This window comes from Equus asinus, chromosome 5 (genome assembly GCF_041296235.1).
Source record: "Equus asinus isolate D_3611 breed Donkey chromosome 5, EquAss-T2T_v2, whole genome shotgun sequence".
Classification (NCBI taxonomy): domain Eukaryota; kingdom Metazoa; phylum Chordata; class Mammalia; order Perissodactyla; family Equidae; genus Equus; species Equus asinus.
In genome coordinates this window covers 109,638,211-109,654,042 of record NC_091794.1, presented here as the reverse complement: position 1 = coordinate 109,654,042, position 15,832 = coordinate 109,638,211, and the positions used below count along the sequence as shown (strand labels likewise).

At 59.3% G+C, this 15,832-nt stretch overlaps 1 protein-coding gene across 4 annotated transcripts in view; it reads right to left on the bottom strand.

The window, feature by feature from the left end:
• Positions 1 to 15,832, bottom strand: part of CHD5 (chromodomain helicase DNA binding protein 5) — a 65,498-nt gene that overhangs the window by 28,735 nt on the left and 20,931 nt on the right. For all 4 annotated transcript variants that reach the window (XM_044769544.2, XM_044769543.2, XM_044769546.2 and 1 more), the window contains exons 4-17: positions 15,081 to 15,199; positions 14,245 to 14,483; positions 12,448 to 12,572; positions 10,668 to 10,791; positions 9,885 to 10,051; positions 9,489 to 9,710; positions 8,214 to 8,420; positions 7,813 to 8,024; positions 5,667 to 5,798; positions 5,459 to 5,567; positions 4,066 to 4,257; positions 3,779 to 3,979; positions 543 to 680; positions 332 to 453 (exon numbers count right to left, since the gene is read on the bottom strand). In XM_044769544.2, coding sequence (XP_044625479.1) covers positions 332 to 453; positions 543 to 680; positions 3,779 to 3,979; positions 4,066 to 4,257; positions 5,459 to 5,567; positions 5,667 to 5,798; positions 7,813 to 8,024; positions 8,214 to 8,420; positions 9,489 to 9,710; positions 9,885 to 10,051; positions 10,668 to 10,791; positions 12,448 to 12,572; positions 14,245 to 14,483; positions 15,081 to 15,199 — 2,309 coding nt within the window. The remainder of the gene's footprint in view (positions 1 to 331; positions 454 to 542; positions 681 to 3,778; positions 3,980 to 4,065; positions 4,258 to 5,458; positions 5,568 to 5,666; positions 5,799 to 7,812; positions 8,025 to 8,213; positions 8,421 to 9,488; positions 9,711 to 9,884; positions 10,052 to 10,667; positions 10,792 to 12,447; positions 12,573 to 14,244; positions 14,484 to 15,080; positions 15,200 to 15,832) is intronic.

Genomic DNA, 15,832 nt, shown 5'->3' with positions numbered 1-15,832 from the left:
GCCTCCATCACTGTTGCCCATGTAGTCACTTAGGTCTTGTAGAGGGAAAGGAATGAGACAGGGGTGTGGGGGCAGGGACAGAAGCCCCAGGAGGACCCCCCTAGGCGCAAAGCTGTGGAAAAATCACGGTGTTAGCAGCAGCTGATGTTTACGAGCACTCAGCGTGTGCTGGCATTGGGTCCCCTCCAGTGCAGGTCATTTGAGGTGGACGCTGCTAACGCTCCCACATGACTGATGAGGACACAGCGAGCAGTCTGGGCCAGCATCGGACACTGACACTTCTTGCCTGGCCACCCCAGCGCCCGCTCCCCGGCCAGACCTTCCGACTCACTTGAACCTCTCTGGAGTCAGGAAGTTGAGGAGATGGAACAGCTCCTCCAGGTTGTTCTGAAGGGGGGTCCCCGTCAGCAGCAGCTTGTAATCGATCTTGTAGCTGTTCAAGACCCTGAAGAACTTCGAGGAGCACAGGGGGCCCGTCAGGGAGCACGAGGCAGCCGGCCCCCCCAGGGCGGCCCCAGGAGCCAGCGGGCAGCACTGCCTACCTTGGACTGGTTGTTCTTGAGCCGGTGGGCCTCGTCCACCACGAGGCAGGCCCACTCGATGGAGCCCAGGATGGCCTGGTCGATGGTGATGAGCTCGTAGGAGGTGAGCAGGACATGGAATTTGATCTGCACTTCTTTCTGGAGGGAAAGAGGAGCGTTTGGGAGGAGAGCTGGGAGGCGAGCAGATCGACGTGTCTAGAGACAACGAGGCAAGGAGGAGGCATGAACGGGAACCCCCAGGACCCCAGGGAGCCCCTCGGACTGAGAGGAAGACGCTGGCCACCAAGCAGAGGGGGGCAGCTGAGGCTCGGAGCACAGTCCCCAGGAGCGCTGGCGTGGAGAACGAAGCTGCTGCCGGCACCAGGGCTCACGAGCACAGGAGCTGCCACTTCTGGACCGGGCTGCACGGGGAAGCCCTGGGCTTGGTTCCTCACTGGACTCTCCCCTCACCCTCACAAATCATCCAGGCTACGTTACCATTGTCCCCAGGGACGGCTCATGGGGTCTCAGGCAGGATAACTTTCCCCAGGTCCCCACGGCCAACAAATGGCAGAGCCAGGATTCGAACAGAGAAAGGGACCTGCACTTGGGGTTCAATGCTCTGCAGTCACCAACTTGAAATTCTGAATAATCTCACTGCTGAAGTCGTGTTTTGCACGAGAAGGCCTACAGAGCAATCGCATGAGTGCTGGGGGCTGGGAGCCTGGGCACCCCCGGCCAGGTTCTTAGCCCCTGCTCCCCTGCCCCGGCCCAGGGAAGCCTGCTGCCTTCCACCCCCAGCAGGGGCCTGGGCATGGACATGGGGGGACATCCACCCTGCAAGTGTCCCTCTGCTGAGGGAATGTAACGTTAAATAGCAAATAAAAAACACCATGGTAGGTCAAGCAAGAAAAGAAAAAGCTGTGTCCTGCATGGCCATTAGGCACTGAGCCTCACAAGTGCTGGAACCCCTCCTGGCCAAGCCAAGCACCACCCAAGTCCCTGTGGGAAGGGATCGGAGAGGGACAGAGGCCTTGTGGCACAGGCTTTGCCTACAGGTTGCAAAAGGTTTTGCACCCGGCCCTGCCCCTCTGAGCTAGACCCGAGTCAAGTTCATTAACCTCCCTGAACCCCAGCCTCCTCCCCTGTAAAAGGCAGGATGCTGTCTCACCACGAGAACTATAAGAGCTAAGTCTGTTCCTCAAGGAATGGCACAGAGAATTACCATACTGTCCAGCAAGGCCACTGCTGGGTACATACCCAAAAGAAGGGAAAGAAAGCACTTGAACGAATATTTGCATAGCCATGTTCACAGCAGCATTATTCACAATAGCCAAAAGGTGGAAACAAGCCACGTGCTTGTGGACAGAGGACGGATAAACGAAATGTGGCCCATCCACGCAATGGGATATCACTCCACCTTCAGGAGGAAGGAAAGCCTGACACACGCTCGGCAGGGAAAGGACGTCATGCTGAGTGAAATGAGCCGACACAAAAGGACAAGTTCTGTGTGAGCCCACTGCTATGAGGTACCGAGAGGCGTCAAACTCAGACAGACTGAGTAGAATGCAGGTGCCAGGGCCTGGGGACAGGAGGACGGGGAGTCAGCGTTTAAGGGGGACAGAGCTCCAGTTTTGCAAGACAAAAGGAGGCAGATGGTGGAGATGTCTGCACAACAATGCGAATGCTCTTACTCCCCCTGAACTGCACATTTACGGATGGTTAAGATGGGAAATACTATGTTTCTGTGTATTTTCCCACAGTTTTAAAAAGTAAAATAGAAGAGCTGAGTCCGTGGAGGGCCGGGCCCGTCTCGGGATCCAAGTGCGAGTGCAGGCGAAGTTCTCCGTGGGACTAACTGGTCTGCAGAGTCACCGCTGGGATCCCTGAATCCTTCCCTCATTCAACACAGAGCTCCTGAGCGTCTCCTGGGGCCACGACTATTGCGACGATGGAGAAAGCTGAGGGCAGAAACTCTGGGGGGCTGGGGATGACCCGCCTCTGCCAGCCCCCAGTACCGCAGCTCATGGGAGCAAAACGACTTGCTGAGGCCTGCCACGTGCAGGCACTGTCCTCAGTGCTTCTCAAAGGGCCATCCGGGGACCAGAAGCGTCTGCATCACCTGGGACTTTGTCAGAAATGCAGTCTCAGGCCCCACCCCAGAGCTGCCAGACCAGAGTCTGCCCTTCAGCAAGACCCCTGGTGACCCGCAGGCACAAGGGGGTCTGCCAGGCCCTGCCCAGTGCTCGCTCACTCCTTCAGGCCTCCACAGCTCTAGGGGATGGAGCTGTTATCTCCATTTTGCTAGGAAGAATCTGAGGCACAGAGAAGCTGAGTGACTTGCCAGAGATCACACAGCTGGAGTACAGGACTGAATTGTACGCCCCTAGAATTCACGTCCACCCAGAACCTCAGAATGTGACCTTTTTTGGAGATAGGGTCTTTGCAGGTGTAACTAGTTAAGATGAGGTCATTCTGGAGTAGGGTGGCCCCTAAACCCAATGAGTGGTGTCTTTATGAGACGACACAGACACAAAGGGGAGGCGGCCATGTGACGACAGAGCAGAGGTGGGAGTGATGCAGCTGTAAGCCAAGGGACGCCCAGGAGGGCCTGCAGCCCCCAGAACCTGGCAGAGGCAAGGACAGCCCCTCCCCCGGAGCCTTCAGAGGGAGCGTGGCCCCGCCGACACTTGGGTTTCGGACTTCTGGCCCCTAGAATGGTGACAGAGTAAGTTTCTATTGTTTTGAGTCCCCCAGTTTGTGGTACTTTGTTACGGCAGCCCCAGGACACTGACACAGCTGGTAACTGCCTCAAGAGAAGCTCTTTGCAGGGCCAGCCCAGTGGCATAGCGGTTAAGTTTGTGCACTCCGCTTCGGCAGCCTGGGGTTCACAGGTTCAGATCCCAGGTGTGGACCTACACATGGCTTATCAAGCCATGCCATGGCAGTGTCCCACATGGAAGAACCAAAGAACTTATAACTAGGATATACAACTAGGTACTAGGACTTTGGGGAGAAAAAAATAGAGGAAGATTAGCAACAGATGTCAGCTCAGGGCCAATCTTCCTCACCAAAAAAAAAAAACAACGAATTACTATTCTTATAATTGGAAAAAAAAGAAAGAGAAGCTCTTTGCCAGCCACTGGCCTCCAAGGGAGCCAGAGCAGAGGGACCCCCAACAGACTGGAGAGCCCGTGTGGCCCCCAGGGAAGACCAGGCGCCCCTCCAGAGTCCTCCCTGGGGATGGAGGTGCTCACCTTCATGCGGAACACCTTCTTCCCGCTCCGAATGGCGTTGTCCTCAAAGGAGAACTCATTCTCCCGGATAACGGAACGGCTCTCCTTGTCCCCCGTGTAGGTGACCACATAGAAGTCCGGCGCCCACATCTCAAACTCACGTTCCCAGTTGATGATGGTGGACAGGGGCGCGCTGACCAGGTAGGGCCCCTTGGAGTGCCCCTGGACAGGGAGAGGGACGTGGTGAGGCTGCCTGCCCACAGCCGGCGCCAGCCAGCCCTCCGCGGCCGCGTACCCCCGCGGCGCACCTCCTTGTACAGGGAGTAGAGGAAGACAATGGTCTGCACCGTCTTGCCCAGACCCATCTCGTCAGCCAGGATGGTGTCGGTGCCCTGGGCCCAGGAGAAGCGCAGCCAGTTGAGGCCCTCCAGCTGGTACGGGTGCAGCGTGCCGCCCGTGGAGTCGATGTACCACGGCTGCTTATCAAACTTGACCGTGGGCTGCAGAGAAGGCAGAGCTTCAGACACACCCTGAGCCCTAGGCCACCAGAGCGCACCCCCCCCCCGGCCTTTGCACCCACAACTCCTTCTGCCTGGAATGCTCTTCCCACTCCTCTCGTCCCTACTAACTTAGGTCTTGGCTGGAATGCCTCTTCCTCCAGGAAGCCCTCACTGACTCCCAGCCTGGCTTAGGTGTCCCCACCATGAGCTCCGGTGCCCTGTACTTCTTCTATCAGGGCAGTTTCCTTCTTGTTGGATTCTCTGACTTCGAGCCCAGGTTGTGGTCACCACACCGGTCCTGTCACCACCGTTTCCTCTAAGTTCCATATAGTTCCTGGGATGTGGTGAGCACTTGTTCAACATTTGTTCAATGCATGCCTGGGGCGCTTCACAGCTCGATCCAGAACATCGCCCTCCTTGCCTCTCATCCTGCAGCTCAAGGCTACCTCCCCCATGAAGTCCTCCCAGTGTACCAGACCCAGCTGCCTTTCCTGGCATCCCACAGTCCCAGGATGAACCGCATGTTCTGTGTGTTCCCGCCACAGGCCCCTGGGAGATGGGCACTTCTTGAAACAGGGGGCCAGGGCGCTTGTCCCCCAAGGGCCAGCCCAGGGTCAGGTGCCGACAGACACCCCAGGGAGGTCTGCTAAATGACTAAGTCACCCTTCCATTCCTGGAGGAGCGCCAAGCCCCCAGGCACTTGTGAGTCTCCTCCCCTGAACAGACAAGAATGGTGTGCGATTAGCATATCAGCTATCACGATTGTGAAATTAGAGACACTTTTTGATTTAAATCCTTGGAATTAGCTCATGGAAAGTCATGTACATCTGTGAGCCCGGTAGAAACTACCTGCCCCCCAGTTTGTGCCCCCTCTGACCCACATTTCAGATTGCACAGGAAGCCAAGACCTTGATCTGCAGGAGCTGCCACGCTGCATGAAGCTGGGGGACCGAGACCCCAGGGTGTGAGGTCACCCTGCAGGGAGGGGTTGTCTTGTCATCCTTGTCCCGTCAGGCGCCTGGGGTGAGTGGACTGGACCGCGGGGCCCCTGGCACGCCCCCTCCTGCAGGGGCATGGCTCGTGTGCACAGGCTGGGAGGGCCCAGGGTAGAGTCCCCTGGAGAACAGGCCCTCCTCTGTGGCCAAGCCTGGTGTGGAGGTCCTGGCAGCCCCCCCGCCCCCATGTCCCCTTCCCCACTCACATCCACAATGGGCGTGTCCGGTGGCTTCTCCTGTTTGTCGTCCTTCAGCTTCTTGCCCTTCTTGACCAGCCTCTTGGGCAGTCTGGCGTCCTCTCCCAGCATCAGCTCCCTGGGAAAGAATGTGGGGTGCAGGTGAGCAAAGCTCAGGCCAGCCAGAGACGAGCGCCCCGGGGGCACCCCAGCCCAGCGCCCACTTGCCGTGGCCCACCTGTGGCCCCAGTAGGCCTGCTTCAGGTTGTCGTAGTAGGGGATGTCGATGTCGTCGATCTCCCAGGTGCACTGGTCGTAGGGTAGGTCTTTCCACTTGATCAGGTAGTGCACATCCCCCTTTTTGTCGAAGCTGCAACACAGTAAACGGGTGGGGGTGAGGGCGGGTCACTCAGGCATCGGCCGCAGCGAGAGTGCATGAAGGGCGCCTCACAGGATGCAAAACCCCTCACTCCCACGGTCCCCCGGATCCTGGCCCCAGCCAGGGGAGCAACGCCTGGGCAGTGGCTCCAGAGAGGTGAGGTGGCTTGCCCAAGGCCACACAGCTAGTGAGAGGGAGGGAGGAAGTGGCAGAGAGGACAGGCCAGCAGGAGAGCAAGGAGCCAGCGTCCTTTCCATCATTCTCCATTGCAGCGATGAATCCCATCCAGGCGTGGGGGCTGGACAGCGGAATTCTGAATTTCTGAGTTGGACGGTTCTCTCCCCTGACCGTAGGGCTTTGTTTTCTAACTTAAAAACTTCAAAGAGCGAGAGCGGAGCCCATCCATCTCCACGAAGCAGACAAGGACCGACTGCCGCAGGTGGGATGGCCTCCTCGGAAGGCCCCGTGTGACATGGGACCCAGCCACAGAGGGGGGCTCCAGAGAAGCACCTGCACTTCGGCTTGAATCTGGCCCCTGGAAGGTCCTGGGGGTCTCCCACCCAACCTGAGCTGACCAGGCAGCCGAGCCCAGGGAGCACTCCGGGGCCGGGGAGCCGTGGCTGTGGCTCGCCTGGGGACCAGTAAGAGAAAGACCACTCTCCAGCCACCTGAGATCGATGGAATATTTTCTATAGTGGGTTGTTACTCAGACTTTGGATAACAAACTGAGGGGAGATGCACCTGCCCCACGGTGGAGACAGGGAGAAAACTTGCCATTTACGTTTTTAACGTGCAATTTAATAAAAGTTAAAAATGGCAGGACAGTTCAATGGGAGGTCGGGGTTCCCACCGGAACTGACCCTCTTTCTCAGGGTCATTCTCAGTGAGGGCTGGGGGGGCTGTTAATAGCCAAGGAGAGCAGTTTCGTCAACTTCTCGACCCCCTCTCTTACTAAGGCCACACTAGCAGGCAAGTGCCCTGCGGGCTCCTTTTGTCATCCTATTTTACATGAGCGACACTGCGGCACAGAGCCCAGGAAGCGGGGAGCCAGACTGGAATCTGAGCGGCTGGCTCAGGTTCTCGACCTCTGCTCTGCCCAGCGGGTGCCTCCAGGAGGCCTGTGGTCTACTGCATCCCATGTGCCCCAAAGGCAGAACCCATGAGTTGAGATGGGTAGCAATTGTGAGGCTGCGCGCCCGCCACCATGCGGCAGGCACCCCGAGCCCCGCCTTGCGCCACCTGTAGGCCACAGCCAGTTCTCAAGACCTGAGCTCAAGAATCAGGAAGAGCTCCTACCGTTGGCCAAACAAAGTCAAACTCGTGGCGTCCACAGGCCTCCTGCCTGGCCTCTTCGTCCCGCCTGCTGCAGCCCCTTATCACTGCCACCTGGGAATTTCTAGACTGCTCAACAGAGTTGTCTCAGGGGCACTGGCGTTTGGCTCCACAGCCAAGAAAGCAAGTCCTACCATCAGAAAGCACTGGGTTCAAATCCCAGCTCCGCTGCCTCCTGGCTGTGTGACTTTGGGCAAGTGATTTAGCTTTGCTGTGCCTGCTCTCGCATCCAGAGAACGGAGGTAGAAATAAAACGCCCGCCTCCTGGGACGGATGGTGCTCAGTTAGCTGTTGTTACAAAGGAGGGGCAAATGTGTACACACCTCAGGTCCACCTCCGTCCCCGGGACCCTCCTACAGGTTATCGAGCACTAACTTCGACAGAAACCCGGAGCACAGGGTCCCCACCCATCGAGGGCCCCACTCTGTGCAAGTTTCACAGGCCGTGCGTCAAGTTGCCCCTTTATGTGTGTGACTTTGCAACTGCTCTCCCACCACGACTATGACGTGTGTGCATGCGTGAGTGTGCATGCATGTGCCCGTGCACATATGACAACCTCTCCAGCTGGACAGTGGGGGCCCTCGGCCCCTTCCTCCCGCCGCGGGAGGAGCCAGTGTGTCCGGGACCTGCGGGCGCCCACCTCCAGCTCCGGGCTGCACCTGCCAGCACGCACCTGTGGTTCAGGATGCGGTGGATCATCATCCACTCCGGCTTGATGCTGTAGCGGTAGAAGCGCTCCTCCATCTTGGCATAGAGGGGGTCCTTGTTCTTCCTCTTCTCACTCTTGCCGTCCTCATCGCCAGAGCCATAGTCAAAGGGCGGCGGCTCGTCCATGTCGTTCTTTCTTTGGTAGTTGCGGTACATCACCGTGTGGTACAGCTCCAGCTGCTCGCCGAGGGGTCAGAGGTTATGGGAGGGAGCATGGCGGCTCCCAAGCCAGCTGCCCCAGTCCCCAGCCTGGGTCCCAGGCAGGACAATCCTCACCTTCAGCTTCCCCCTCCCCAACCCCCAACTATGCCCCTTGCTTGGGGAGCTGACCACCTTGGCACAGCCACAGCTGCCCAGGTGCCTCACCTGTAGCTCCTTCACCCAGGAGCAGTGCCAGTAGGAGAGCCCAGCCCACTTGACAAAGAACTCTCTCTCTGGGATGCCCTCCAGGGGCTTGGGGGGTGGGACGCCAGGTTCCACATCGGGCCCTGGTAGCCCCACCATGAAGGGGGCTGGGGGCTCCGTCCACCTCCAGTGTAGGATCCGCTGGACTTTGCCCTTCAGTGGGGGACACTGTAGACAGAGGAGGATCCCCAAGTTCAGGGCCCCACCCTGAGGCTCCAGTGACAGCAGGCTGTCACAAAGCTCCCTCCAACAGGCTGCCCTGCTCCCCATGTCAGACAGCAGCACAGTGACTCCACAACACCCGCCCTGTGCTCAGGAGCCCGTGATGCTGTGCATGCAGGAGACGGGCCATATGGGTCTGAACACACGTACCCACTTGCGCACACACACAACAGAAGCCCACGGGCACACAGGGCAACCAAGAGCTGGCCACAGCACAGCCCAGCACCCATGAGGAGGGATCCAGCACTGGGGCTGGGCCTGGGGGACAACACGGAGCATGGGGGCCTTCAAATGCCTACAGTGACTGGGGGCGCGGGTGGGGGGCGCTCTCCTCTCCCTGTGGCAACTGCGGCTTCAGCCCCAGGGGCCATCTACCCTCTCACCACCCCTAGCAATAAGCTGGGAGCCAGCGACAGGGCGGGTCTGAGTGGTCAGTTCTGCTGTTATGTGGGCTCAGGCAAGTCACTCTACCTCCCTCAGTTTTCTCATCTAAAAATGGGACTAACAGAATGCCTGGTACTGAAAACTCGCTAGGCATTAGAGACGCCCAGTGACAGTGGCTGTGGTGGGCCGTGCCATTATCACCACCACCTGCGTCTCTCTTCTCATAGCGGCTCAGGTTTCGGGTAACAAAACTGCACCTGAGTTTTAAGGGGACTGAAACGCAGAGGGGGTGGCGGTGGGCGGGACTCGGGGGCTGGGCTCGCGGCCAGCGGGGCAAGGCCTTACGGGGGCGAGGGCTGGGCGGTGGGGCCAGGGCAGGCGAGGGGGGCCGACGCCTCGGTAGGCGGGGAGCTCTGGGTGGGCTCGGGACCAGCAGAGGCGGGGCCTTAGTGGGTGGGACCTAGAGCGGCCGGGGCGGGAGTTTTTGTGGAAGGGCGTGGCCTGGGCCAGCGGAGGCGGGGCGTGGGTGGGCAGGACCTGCTGGGGACGTGGCCTTGGTGGGTGGGGCTGGCGGGGGCGGGGCCTGGCCCGCAGGGCGGGGCATTCGGCGCGGTCCGGCGTAACACTCACAGTACAGCGCGGGCACAGCCATTCACCGTTTGGGATCTCGGGCAGCGGCGGGTTGAGGCAGTGCAGGTGGTAGGAGGAGGGGCAGGCGTCGCAGCAGAGCAGCTCGCCGCCATCCTTGCACACGCGGCAGAACTCCATGTGGTCGTCTTCCTCCTCCTCGCAGCCGCCCTCTTCCTCCTCCTCCTCCTCGTCCTTCGGCTCCCACTGGATCCCCTCCTTCTCCTGGAGGGGGGAGTCCAAGTGGAGGCACCCTGGGCCGGGACCCCCTCCACCAGGTGCGACTCCCTCCCTCCCACTCGGCACTTCCTCACGTTCTGCCCCGAGATGACCAGCACAGGGGTCCCGGGAGCCAGGCGCAGGCTGCAACCTGCCCCAGGGCCTCTGCCAGGGGCTTACACAGTGGGGACAGCTCCACTTGCCCTCGGGAGCCTTCTCCAGCTCTGGGTCGAGGCAGACGAGGTGGTAGGCCCGTGGGCAGGTGTCGCACAGGATGATCTCGCCGCCCTGCTGGCACACCTCACAGTAGTCCTGGTGGTCTGTCTCATAGCCATCACCATCATCAACTGGGGAGGGGGCAGAGGGGTCATGGAGGGTCTCGTCCCCACTCCCCATGCCCAACCAATCTCCACCCAAAGCTGGACTGGCACATACTAGGTGCTTAATAGGTGCTGGATAAATGGATGGTGGATGGACAGATGGGGTGAAGCAATGTTGGGGGGATGGCTGAGGGAATAAAAGGGTGAAGAGATAGATGATGGATAAAAGGGAGGGTAGGAGGTAGTGGGATGAATAGAAAAATGAATGGATGGATGGATAAAGGGAAGTGAAGGAGGGAGAGAAGGAGGGATGGAAAGAGGAAGGATGGGTAGAGTGGTGGATGACTGAATGGCAGATGGTGGATAAGGTTAAGAAGCACTTTCTTCCCTGGTACCCCCCTCAGCCAGTGCAAATGCCCTGGGGTGGCTCACACCATAGGTCCCTAATTTAGCCTCACTGGGACAAGACCCCCTCTCCTGACCATAGAGACCAGGGCGGTTGAGGAAAAACACAGGGGAACTGCCTGGCTGAGGCCAGGAGAGGCTGAGGCATGAGGATGCCCTCCTCCACTTCCCAAAGGGGACTCTGCACCCTCCACATCCACCATGGGGCCACGGGAACCCCGCAGATGGGCAGTCCTACTCCTCTTTTTCTTGCGCCTCCTCTTGCTCTTCTTCCCCAGGGCTGCAGAGCACTCCGAGCGCACGGAGGAGCTGTGGATGCTGGCGCTGTCGAAGTCTGATTCCTCCCGCTCATCCTCCTCGCTCTGCAGGGGCGGGGGAGGGCTCTCTGAGCCCAGGGCCTGCCTGGCAGGCTCGTCCTGAGAGCTTCATTGGCCTGGGCAGACGGTGGGGTAGGGCGGAGCACCTCGGAGCACCAGAGGCACCGTGTTCCCTGTCTCTTCTCGTCTCCTCACCCAGCTAGAAATCCCAAGGGCCCAGCCCACTGGTGCAGCCTGATGTCCTACCACCCCCGCAAGCTCTGCTCTCCCTGCCCTCAGACACTTCCCACATTTTCCACCTCCCTGCTTCTCCCCGGGCCCTGCCCTCCACCCTGCCAAACTCCTACACATCCCTCAGGGAGCATTCCTAAGGACGTCTCCCCCAAGGAGGCTTCCCAGACCTCTCCTTAACTGGACCTGTTGCACAGCCTGTGTGCCAGGTCTGGTCTGTCCCATCTGCCTGTCACTGGCTCTCTCCCAGTGTACATGCCCGAGCCCCCTCCAGACTGTGCGTGCCTCTGGAGCAGGGCCCTCCATGGCTCAGCAGAGGGCCTAGCACATTAGTATGTGCTCAAGAAATATTTGCTGAGCTAAGCTGGACCACCAGCTCCAGCCCGGGCCACACCTGCTGCTCCATGCTCCCCTCCCGAGTAGCTAAACTCGAGACCTGTCACTTACTTCCACCAAGACACAGAGCAGTGGCTTCCACCTCTGCCCCTCTGCAGGGCTGGGGCCAGGTGAGGGAAATGGTTGCTGGGGGGCGGGGGGGGCGGGCAGGTATGTGTGAATGCCACCCCCCACGGAGGAGGGAGGTACCAAAGGCCCAGACGTGGACTTAGGGGCAGTCTGAACCTGGTGCCAGAGCTGGCTCTGGAAGGGTAAGAGAGGGGCAGGGCTCCAGCCCAGCCTGATCCTGCCTGCATGCAGCCTTCCTGGGGCCCACCCTCCCAGCAGACCTGGGCAGCCAGGCTCACACACTCATGCTCACACTCATACAACACTCACATGCACATGCTCTCACACAACGCTCACGCTCAGACACACATGCTGTCCCATACTCTCCCACCCGCTGCCCAGATGGAGCTGCAGCTGAGGGCAGTGGGAGCCGGGACCAAGCTCCCAGCACAGCAAGGTGGGCAGGAGAGGTCCCACCAGAGGCCAAGCGACAGGGGCCTTTGGAAGATCCAGTCTGAACCCCTCCCCAGTCAGACAGGGAAACTGAGGCCCAGTAGGCCTCATGTAGAATGGGCGGGGTTTGCAGGACCTGCCCCACCCCATTCAGGATGAACTGACAGCCCTGCTTTCCACAGTCACCCCAACTTTTGTGTGCCATGCATACTCAGCACACATGCACACGTGCAAATGCACCCCAAGGCTGCTCACATGTCCACACACCCACACACACTCAGGTATGTGCAGCCCCACTGTCTCTCACACACACATTCACATTCCAGTCCACCTCTCTCACACACTCACACCCCCACACACTCCTGATCACTCATACACACGCTCACACACTCATGCTCACACTCATGCAGACTCATGCTCACACTCATGCAACACTCACATGCACATGCTCTCACACAACGCTCCTGCTCACACACTCACACACACTCACACACCCATGCTCACACTCATGCAACACTCACATGCACATGCTCTCACACACTCACACGCGCTCACCCCCACACTCATGCTCACCGAGGAGCCTCTCTTCCTCTTGGGGCCGACCCCTCCGAAGCGGAACTTGAGCCCAGGCACCTTCTTCCCTTTGCCCTTCTTCTTTGCGTCCTTGGAGCCTTTGATCTTCTTCCTCACTCCTGGCCCTGAAAAGTAAAGTGGGATAGCAGCCCGGCCACACCTTGCTGCCGCTCCACCACCCTGAGTACCCTCCACCCTCACAGTAACTCGACAAGGAAAGGACTACTTCCGTCATTGTCATGCTTTTCAGATGAGAAGACCGAGGCTCAGAGAGGTCAAGTCCTTGCTTAAAGTTACACAGTAGGTGACGGAGGAGCCAGAGAATCTCCCCGAGCCAGGCTCTGCTCTGGCCACCATGCTGCCTCTTCCACCAACAATGCAAATGCTGGCCATCTTGGAACAACACTGTCCTGCCCCCTCTCCCCAGAAAGGAGTGATCCCCAGTGGGGCCATGGGCCCCCATGGCCAGCAGAGCCACTGTGGGCACACCCACCTACCTCTGGCCCCTACCTGGGTCCTGAAGGGATGTGGGAGGGCAGGAGGCCCTTTCCCCAGCTGCCAGCCAGGCAATGCTGGCACCACCCAAGGCTGCCTTACCTATGCCAGTCGCCCCAGGAAACGCTAGCTCCCAGGTAGCCAGCAGGGTTAAGGCCATTTTTATGGAGCTGGCCACGGGACAATTAGCCACCTGAGTAGTAATGACCCTCCAATGGCCTCTCCCACCAGGCCGAGCAGGGAAGATGGGGGCCTGGAGGCAGGTGGCCTCGCCCCAGGCCCTCCACCAGCCGTACCACACACAGGGAGATGGGCTGGGAGCCCAGCCGTACCCTCGGCAGTGCCACGGATAAATCTATTTCAATTTTTCAGGCTCTGAATAGGCGGCCCAGGGAATCGATTAGCTCAGTGGCTGGAGCCCGGGAGGAAATTAGAAAGCGAGGCAGGCTGGGAGGGCCCAGGGTGGAGGACGGCGCAGCAGGAGACCAGGAGCAGTCTCTAAACCCCATGTCACTCTCCCCACCAGGCCCTGCAGGGACCCGGCAAAGGGGACATGGTCCCAGAAACCAAAGCTCCTTGAGGCTGAAAAATGGGGTCCCCAGAGCCCCTTCAGCCTCCCATCAAAATCCAACTCAGGGCACCCAGGAAAGCTGAGCTGTGAGCGACCCCACCATTGAGAGCCCTGGGAGATCAATGTCCCCACCCCCAAGGGACCAGAAACCCTCCACCCAGGGGATCTCCCTCCCCCAGAACTTCAAGTCCCAGAGAGCCTCTACTGTCTCTCTTCTCCCCACCCAGGCACCCAGACACCCAGACACGCCACCACTGAGTCTGATTTAGCATCTGGACCACCTTCCAGGCCTCCCCAGGAAGCCAGCAGGGACCATGCCCACGCCCATGCACGTCTTTTACCTCGAGGGCCTGGGGAACAGCCCTGTACACAGTAGGTACTCAGACATGAAGGATCAATGAGCTAACCTTGGGACCCCTTCTCCCTGGGAATGACACAGCCTCAAACTCAAGAGCCCCCTGACTCCCAGCAGCATGGGCCTCTGCTCTCCCTCTCGCCATGGCCAAGTCAGAGGGGGCCAGGCACAAAACTCCCAAAGCTCTGAGCACACTGTCTCCTCCGCTTCTCCACCAGCCCCAAAAGGCAGGCAAGACAGAAGCTACGAAGATGCTGCATTACAGCTGAGAGAGGGGGAGTGGGTTCGAGGTCAAACGAGGCACTGGGTCCTTAATAAAGGCCACTCCAGCTGCCCCAGGCTCCAGGGCTTGGGGCCCATCCACCCTCAGCCTTACCCTTGCCCTCCTTGGTCTTGGCCTTGCGGATGGGCACAGGTTGGGGTGGCTGCTGGGGGCTGATGGCCAGCGGAGGGGCGATGGTGACAGTCTCCACAGCTGCAGCCACTGCCGCTGCAGCTGCTGCCGCCGAGCTTCCCTTGAAGGGGTTATTGGCGCTGAACTCCCGCCACTTGGCACCCAGGACGGTCATCATTTTGGACATGGGGATCTTCGGGTTCTTCTTGGCGATGAGCGGCCTGCATCAGGGAGTGAGGCGGGAAGGTGAGGGCAGCGCTGTGGAGGCATAAGACGCCCCCCACCAAGGGACCCCGAGCAGGACCCACCCTTCTCCCACCCCTGGGATATGTGGCACCAGCCCCATGTTCCAGGTTGGGAAAACTGGGCAGAAAGGGGGAGCAGGGAAGAGGACAAAGCTTGAGACAGCAGTCCACCCCCAAACATTCTTGATTCCCTGTTTATAAGACTGGTGATGTTCCAATTGGGTTTCCTGACCCTGCAAGACTTGAGGGGCCAGAGAGAGGGGCCTGCAGCAGACCACTGGGTGTCTGGTCCCAGTTCTTCCAGAGCTGAGAGAGGCCACAGGGGCCTAAGGCCTCTGGGATTGACTGGGACCACTATCAATTAAATGTGTGTTCATCTGCCACAGTGAAGGGGGTCCTTCCTCTGCCTGCCAGCTCTGCCTGGGGTCAGTGTTGGCCTGACAGCCCCACCCCACCCCACAAGCCCAGGGTTCTGTCCTTCTGACCACCCCGACTTGATGCCACCTGGGGAGTGCAGGCCTCAAAGTCAGTCCCCATGGACGCCCAGCCATGGCAGCCAGCCCCACGGCCCACCTGAGAAACTGGCTGAAGGCCTTGTAGTTGGTCAGCGTGTGGTAGTCAGCCTCTGAAAACAGGTAGTCCACGTCATCCAGGCCCCACTCAGCCATGAGCTGTCCAGAGGACTTAGGCTCCTATGGACACATGGGCCAGAGGAGGAATCAGAGGCGGGGGTCCTTCTAACCTGCACCCCTACCCCCAGGGCCCCCATCGAGGAGGCCTCGGGATAGAGCAATGGAGCGGGGAAGAGGTTGTGTCTGCAACTTAAAAGAGCAGTGCTGGGGCCGTCCCAGTGGCACAGTGGTTAAGTTTACATGTTCCGCTTGGGCGGCCCGGGGTTTGCCGGTTCGGGTCCCGGGTGCAGATATGCCATGCATAGCAAGCCATGCTGTGGCAGGCGTCCCACATATAAAGTAGAGGAAGATGGGCACAGATGTTATCTCAGGGCCAGTCTTCCTCAGCAAAAAGAGAAAGATTGGCAGCAGATGTTAGCTCAGGGCTATCGTCCTCAAAAAAAAAAAAAGAGCAGTTCTCACTCACCACTGAAAGCATCCTAAGGCAGCCCAGCCTGCAGACCCCTTGATCAGCGGGAGCGGCTCAGATGCCAGCTCATAAGGGGGTACAGAACCAAGTGGCTGGGGGTTTAATGTGGGGCTCTGGTAGGGGAGGCCATGTGCGTGCCCAGGGCAGGAATAATGTAACAGGACTCACTCCCTGGAAGGAATCTGTTCCAGGAATCTGGGTGGTGGCACAGAACAGTGGCCTAA